The following is a 7,907-nucleotide window of genomic DNA, read 5'->3' on the forward strand; positions in this document are numbered from 1 at the left end:
GATCACCAATTGAATGGATTAATGGATGAATGATTTTACTGAAGACATACTCTCAAAATCCAACAATAGAAGCTAGCTGGCTGAATTGATGTCATACTTTATAACTTTTAAAACCAACTTGCCAGTGGATAGCATATACTGCTCTTACAAAAATTAAAGAAAATGAATATTAAAAGTACGGTGCGTTCAAAAGCCTAGCACTTGACAAAAGACAAGATCTTACAATGTTCTCAGCTCGCCCATATTTGTGAAAGAACGGCTTGGTAGCTTCTTTAGCTTGTTGTTGTTCAAGTCTCTGTGGAAAGGAGGAACAACGATGAAGGTTTGGAAATGATATTTCTGGTTTACTGCGACAAAACGTCTCAACAACGTGCTAGGCCTTGAAGCTAAAAGACAAATATCTAGAAATAAAGCAAATCAATGCCATGTTGACGGAGGGTGCTATAGGAATCTAGTTGATTTTAATCATACCGGTAAGTACATAGGCGTAAAGGGCACGTAAAGGCCTTTACACCTTTTATAGTCCAACAAATATAATAAGTATGATATATACTCACATGTGCAGTAGACTGTGATAGTTGTCGAATGTGTTCCACCCTATGGTAGTCATCAAGTTTCGGTGCAGTTCCCTAGAAAAGGGGTGGATTTTATTCTTGTATCTAGGTCAGATCTAGTAAGGCAATAAACATAAAAAATCATTAAAAAGTTGAGTGATTTAAGAATACAAACGGCTTACAGGATCTTCAAATTGGTCAGCCGAAGAAATGCCTTTGCTCCGATGTAGCTGATTTCGTTGTTACTAAAGTTGCTGCAAATCAGATGAAACGAACATGGTCAAATGGGAAGTCCATAGTCTAGAACATTGTAGATAATAAGCTGTGAAAAGAACAGGTAGTAAAAGGACTATCGTATCGTGCTACTTACAGATGCATGATGTTCGAATCTGCAAGGGTGTCCAGAGTTACTCTTGACAATGACGTCAACTTATTCTGGTCAAGAGATCTGCGAGAGGAACAACATGCCAAGACGGAATTAGGTCCAGTCCTGTTGTCTTAAGTATTGTAAAGCTATTCTCAATACAAGTATTACTCAAGCAAGTAGATAAACTGTATATTTAAAATTGCAACTAGTATGTGGCAAATTGCCTACCCAACAATTCAAAAGTTAGAGGAATTAACTGCTTACAGAAACTCGAGGTCAGCCATGTTTTCCAGAGCATTTGATGGAAACTGTTTGATCTTGTTCACACTGAGACCTCTGAAACCAGAAGTCAACAAAAGGCAAAATGTTGAGGTAGACACATAGACTTTGTGAAACCGTGGGCGTAGTAGGTGGTTATCCACTGTGTCTAGGGCGTGGAATCGGAAGGCAGAACTCATATTTGTCTCCATCCACCGCCTTTTACCTCCAAATTCATGTACCTATTTTACATCTGGGTGGAGTATGGAAAGTCCTGTTAAGTGTCTTTCCCAAAGACAAAACGCCTATCCAGGGATGCCACTCACTCGCACATTGTACGCCACTAACTAAATTACAAACCTTCAACAATATGGGTTATCATTTATGTAAATGGCAAATGACATATTGAAAATAAACTTACAAGAGGCGAATCTTTGTCCCAGAGAATAGTCCGCGAGGCACCCAACTGATGTTGTTTTCCATGAGGCTCCTGTAAAACGTCAAAGATATTATTTGACCATAGTTTAAACCTTTTACTTTATTTGGCTATTGCATGTTGGCGACATTTTAGAACCCAAAAACATTTTTGGTCCCAATATTAAGGTAGAAAAAATAATTTCGGATCCAAGAAATGATGTTAAAAACTTATGTTAGTTGTTAAAGCATATCACTACTACTGCGTAGAACTTACACATGAGTAAGCGTGTCCGAAAACCGTAGTTTTGGATCCACTCCAACAGGGAAAGCAATGTTGTTGTAGCTCAAATCTCTGAAAATTATTTAAAAAAAGAATAACGTTTTCATGCAACTTATTCAGATAGAATACAATAGCATGACATCCTCATAATTGACATGTATACTTAATGTATGCGGTCAATTGTTCTATGTAAGCTGAATATTCCATTAGTGCAAACAATTACTCATCATACAATTACTCATCAATTACTCATTACCCCCCCCCCCCCCCCCCAACACAAACAAACATACAGACACACATAAGAGCTGAAAAGCCAACGGGATGTCCATCAAAAAGCTAGCAGCTTATCTATTATTTTACTACTTACAGTCTTTGAAGGGATGTACAATTGGAAATGTCCGGAAAATACTTCAGATCAGTTCCATGGATTGTCCTGTTTCAAAGGAGATAAAAGTTACACAATATTGGCACATATGACATATTCTATGAACATTAACCATCATCTTACTAGTTATGCAAGGCTTTTTATCAGTTATGCAATGCCAAAATATCTTTACTTACAACTTTTGTAGACTTCTAAGATTTGAGAAAGTCCTGTCCTCGATGTACTGTAGTCTCGAGTTGATAATCGTACTGTCGTGATACATCAAACAAGATGAAATGTTATTCACAGTCATAATATAATGTACCATACGATTTCAGTATATCACTAAAACAAACATTAAGCTTTGCATGAAAGATCATCTTGATAAAATGCAAGGATTATGGAATACACAAACTTCCCCATCAGGGGTCACCAACATTCTTTAAACCGGGACGGTTCCAGCAATCTTTTACCTGACACCAGACGCTAATAAAGTCACGTGTTCAGAGCGATTTAGTCAAAGCTCTGAAGAAGACTGAGCAAATTATAAAAAAAATTCCCTGTAAGAAACTGAAAGATTGCAACTGGTCTTACATTTCTGTAACTGATGTTGAGAATGTGGTCTCTGTCAGGTTGAACTCGAAGGACTGACGTTTAACGTACCTGCAAGTAATATCAGTAACATTGATTTGTCTTGTAACAATAGTAGATTAAATTGTTGTAAATGTTGCATTAAAGACATAACAACTCAATGCGTTCGTGACTGTCGATGATTAAATAATCACACACCTTTCACCTGACATATAGGAGGCAATTTTATTTCCTAATTGAAGGTTTAGCATTGTGGTTTATGATTGAGTAAAAACGTTGTTGACTGTGCTTTTATCTTCCACGGCCCGTTATAACTAGAATTCAAAAGTTTACTTAGATACTTGGAAGATGTTTTTCAGTCTCTCCTGGTAATGTTTTGCCGAATCTAGAAACGAATATAACAGATGACAGTCTACTTCCGGAAAATCCTATTCTTTAAGGTGTGCTGGCCGAATGAGTTGATGACTGTAGATATAATGAAAGACGCGGTAACAAATTTGAAATATGTAGGTGCCGATAAGGTGTCTCAATGGACATGGCCAATTCGGCAGAATTGTTGGAAGGCCACGTAGTTCGGCAGAAATATTCCTGACAGAATTCTATAGAATAAGATTGTCCGGAATTACAGTGGTACCTGTTATCAATACATTTTGTATGTAACAATTCTATACTCACGCAGTGGTAGACCCACAGGACACCGTCCTTGTTAGCTGGTTGCAGGTACAACCGGAGCAGTAACCGACACCGGTGTAGTCCGCGTTAGGACGCCGATAGTTAACTCTCGTGTTGTCGTGAGAAAACAGACCGCTAAACATGTCAGTTCCTTCATGAAAGAAAAAGAGGAAATGAGCTGATTTGCGATTTAAACACATCCATGAGTTTAATTGTTCATGACTGATAATGGCATAAATGTTTGTCAAACGCACACCAAAAGTAACATTGATTGAAACCTGAAGTCAAGGTCTCTGAGAAGGAGAAGTCAAACAGAATAGATCAGAATTTACAACCATCATTTAGACTAGTGTAGGCACATGCTATTGTGTTCTACATTATGCGTTTATGTAATGTTACTCGCAAATTACTCTTTGGTAAGAATTAACAATAAACATAATCTATTACAATCATCATTCTAGACGTACCTGTTTCGTAGTTAATTCCGAAGGTACCATAACGACTATTCCAGTAGTTCGCTCCAAGCCAATAGTCTACTCCATCAGAAGACCGGACGAACATCAGTAAGAGAGCGACTACAAAGGGGAACAGATTTCTGCCCTCAGCTATGCTGTACAAGAATGCCATCTTCGTATCGCTGTACGTTCAGACCTGCAAGGAAAGTCGATGATAGTTCATTTATAATCAATAATACTCGCTGAATAAATGTATTTCGTGGCGGAGAGGTTTGTTTGTAAACGTACCGCATAAACTAGCTGTTCAGCATGTGGCCACATCGCGCTATTTATCAAACATCCAAGATTGCAATAGAATGTACTCATAATTCAAAACATTTCATTTGAAAGACCATTACAGGGTTGCCTTTTAAGCCTAGAACTCCTTCTCTAAAGTAAAACATTGAGCCTTTGCGATATAGTCACTCTCTTTTGCTACTCCATGATCCAGCAAGTACCGTGAAGGCATGTGGAACTGAGTTAGGTTAAGTCGGGTACTCGAGGAATGCACCACCACATAATCACCGCAGTTGGCACCAATTAAGAAACTAAGAAGTTCAATTCAATTGTTCCACCACAACACCCTATATGCTACTTCTGTCCTTTGGTGAGAACAAACTCAAGACACAATTAGCCATGCGCATCAATACATATCCTGTTTGTGTTTACAAATGTATCTACAGGTGTTTGCATAATGCGTTCGCCCTGTTTGGTTTTGTGCATATAAACATCATCATCCGATTTATCGTCATGGCAACCAGAACTCAGTCGGGCTATACGTTTTCCTGTTGTTTTTCTCCGATTCTATTTTCCTTTATTCAAGTCCGTTCATATTGTTACGGGGAACATACACTGATCCGATGTGTCAAATTAAAATTGCATGTTTGTCTTCTGGTGCTACTTGTGTGTGTAGTGCTAGAACATCGGCTATGTTTTATTCTTTCATGTTTTATGTATCAATATCACACCTCATGCACATCCAGAGTTAGTATTTCGTGTAAAATCTGAAATGTTTGCTGACAAAAATAATAGTACTGCACCTGCAAAAGAGACAAGAACGTATTTTTTTACCCCAGAAGATAGCTACTGTCATACTCCTATCTACTGAAGGGCGGGAGGATAATCAGTACACTAGACAATACACTCTCTTGTATTTGTCCCCAAATACTGAAAAGGCATTTGCTTGAATTGAGACAGGTTAAGTGAAGAAATTCCAAGGTCGATGAGAAACATTTAAAATTTACGTCAAATGACTAGGCAGTAATCATGGGAACATCGACATTACACATTGAACATTCAGTTAAGACAACCACAATAGTATATATCGACAGTATCTTTCGTCGACATTGGGTCGGAAACCCTCCAGGTACAACCAGCCATGTACATTTAATTTAGTACGCGTAGCCTGTTTGTGTTTAATGTTTCCACGCTGATAGACGAATGTTTGCATAGTGCATTCGCTCAGTGCTGGGCTCGGTACGTTGCAGAGAGGAATGCTACACTTCATAGAGATTGTACAGACAAAGGGCTCTGTACAGATAACGCTTGACCCCATATACCCTGTACCCTGACTGTGCACACAACACAGCTGAACATGTGTTAGGTCATGACTCAGTACAATGCTGTCACGCGGAAGACTCCACCAGGCCTTCCTATGGCCCGGGGAAGCGGGGATTATAGAATTCGGCAAGAAAAATCGGGAAAATGTCCAGGGGAATCAGTCCACGCTAAGGTTAATGTTTCTCCTCCGGCCGGCCAACTGCTCTGGTAGCAAACCTCCGCTGGCAAAAATTCACCCTATCACAGCCAGCGTAGTCAGTTTGGTAGAGACTTGTCACACGGCACGAAAAACCAATTGGTACTTTCCGATGTAACCACTACGTGGCCCCGTGGAACATCTTGCGGCTCCCGGAGTATTTGAGAGGCCAGCCGGGCATCGGTTTGAATTTAAGTCGAAATCAAAATGAACCCGGGACCTGGTAAGAAAAGACGCCGTGAGCTACCCATGAGGATCACCGAGGGTTCCCCCCTCAAACCCCCCCCCCTCTCTCCCCGTATTCGACAGTCTACCGGGACTAATTTGAGGCCGGGGCTACATTCCTGAAGGGCACAGGTGCAATTGGGACCTAAGGCTAAGGACGTTTATCGCAGTAATACGATCGGTGCTCTCTCGACAAGCGCAAATTTCAGAGATCTACCGATTTTCTCAGGTCACTTAGCCATGTTAAGTATGATCGGTTAGAATCTCAGAAAAAAAAAACAATTTGCGCGACACTCTGTCGACTTTAGAATCGTTAAACTTCTGTCGATCAACAAACACCACCGAACCTAGAACCTGTGTGACAGGGGCTTAACGGACAATCCACCTGAATATAATGGATTTTAAAGAGATCAGAGTTCACTTTTCTGTGTAATTAAGTTATCATTCAATGTTCGATGCGCAAACTTCAAAGTAAGGGATCACGACCTTTATCTCTTATTGACAAATTAAAGTCGATTTGACAGGTTTTCTCGTGAAAATTCTGCACACAAAGTTCTTTCTCCACAGACAACAGTTTAGGTTCCCAGCCACGCAAATAGGCGGTTGTCTATTTGCCCCGTCATGCTACTACGTACCGTTGTCGTTTGTAAATAGAACGCAACATAAACTTTGCTAGCTTAGTTTTACCAGCTCTTTGTCAATTTATCCCAATCCAACCCCCAACACCGACTTTTAAGTAAATACTATCAAGCTTTATATCTATTCGCACCATATACTGAATTCCTCAAATGGTCACATTTATGTGACTATACACAACATGTACACAACATAGCGATTGTTTACCCTCAAACACCAATGTTTATGTTATAGGTAGAAATAGTCAACATAACGTCGGCTGGCAGTTTTGTGAGGTATTTTTGGCAACAGAAAAACATACTTTAATAAATGAATAAAGCTCATCTTGAGTTAAGTTCCCATCATATTGTACTTAGAAATTGGTACACCGTTGGCATGCGCATATTCAAGACTGTCATTGTAACCACAAACGTAGTCTATATTAGATAATTGTTTTTAAGAGAAAAGGCCAACCAAGTGTGCGAACACATACGTACCTAGACATAGTCTGTCAAGCAAAAAAAGAAAAAAAAATAGTCTTCGAATTAAATCACTTGATTTAATGCTCATGCACTATCTATCATTCACGATGCAAAAGTATGACACAAAATCGTCCTGTGTCAATGAAATTACTTAAGCGATCTGTCAAATGTTTGCTTTTGGTGGCTCAGACTTCTAGCGGAAAAGGAAGCACAGCCCAAGAAATATACAAGAGACACCTGCCAAGAAGTTTTAGATGTAGACGATAAGGTGACAAAGGCTCTATGTTCAGTCCGTGTTTTGCTTCGGCGTTGAGAACAGAGCATGCACCTCTTTGTTCGACACGTCACACGGTCATTAGAGCACGGACAGGTGCATGACGATGTTGCTAAGCAACGGAGGGGTGTTAATTGTGCTGTTTGGAAAACAGACGATATCTAGTGTCCCAAACGATCTTTTCCACTTTTCTGAGGAAAACGTGACCCCATTTTTGGAACAGCTTCATTTAAGGCTCCTGTAATGAATTTCTAAACCAATACTTGGCGTTTATTTCAAATCCTGTGCTAGACAAACAGGTTTACAGTTTCAGGTAAAAGATATGGTTATAGACGAAGATTTATGAGATTATTGACAGTTAGCAACACTTGTGTACGTGAGGTACGTCAGTTCTATGGTGAATAAGTTGTGTACTCTGCACTTATGCACCGACGGGTCGTGACTAGAAACAATAGACTAGCCACAATAAGGAAACACTTGCCTACCTCCTTCAAAGTATCTCAAGTTACCGCATATACTTTTCCTTCTCCAAGCATAGGGGGTGGGGGGGGGGGGAGG

General features: G+C 39.7%; 1 protein-coding gene across 1 annotated transcript in view; it reads right to left on the bottom strand.

Moving 5' to 3' along the window:
- The window catches only part of LOC118424930 (protein slit-like), a 21,606-nt gene that overhangs the window by 11,310 nt on the left and 2,389 nt on the right, over positions 1-7,907 (bottom strand). Inside the window, exons 2-13 of the mRNA XM_035833736.1 lie at positions 3,971-4,154; positions 3,507-3,654; positions 2,835-2,903; positions 2,438-2,509; positions 2,244-2,309; positions 1,871-1,948; positions 1,601-1,669; positions 1,186-1,257; positions 925-1,002; positions 737-808; positions 558-629; positions 224-295 (exon numbers count right to left, since the gene is read on the bottom strand). Coding sequence (XP_035689629.1) covers positions 224-295; positions 558-629; positions 737-808; positions 925-1,002; positions 1,186-1,257; positions 1,601-1,669; positions 1,871-1,948; positions 2,244-2,309; positions 2,438-2,509; positions 2,835-2,903; positions 3,507-3,654; positions 3,971-4,130 — 1,028 coding nt within the window. The 5' untranslated portion in view covers positions 4,131-4,154. The remainder of the gene's footprint in view (positions 1-223; positions 296-557; positions 630-736; positions 809-924; positions 1,003-1,185; positions 1,258-1,600; positions 1,670-1,870; positions 1,949-2,243; positions 2,310-2,437; positions 2,510-2,834; positions 2,904-3,506; positions 3,655-3,970; positions 4,155-7,907) is intronic.

The sequence above is a fragment of the Branchiostoma floridae genome, chromosome 10 (assembly GCF_000003815.2).
Source record: "Branchiostoma floridae strain S238N-H82 chromosome 10, Bfl_VNyyK, whole genome shotgun sequence".
NCBI classification, from domain to species: Eukaryota; Metazoa; Chordata; class Leptocardii; order Amphioxiformes; family Branchiostomatidae; genus Branchiostoma; species Branchiostoma floridae.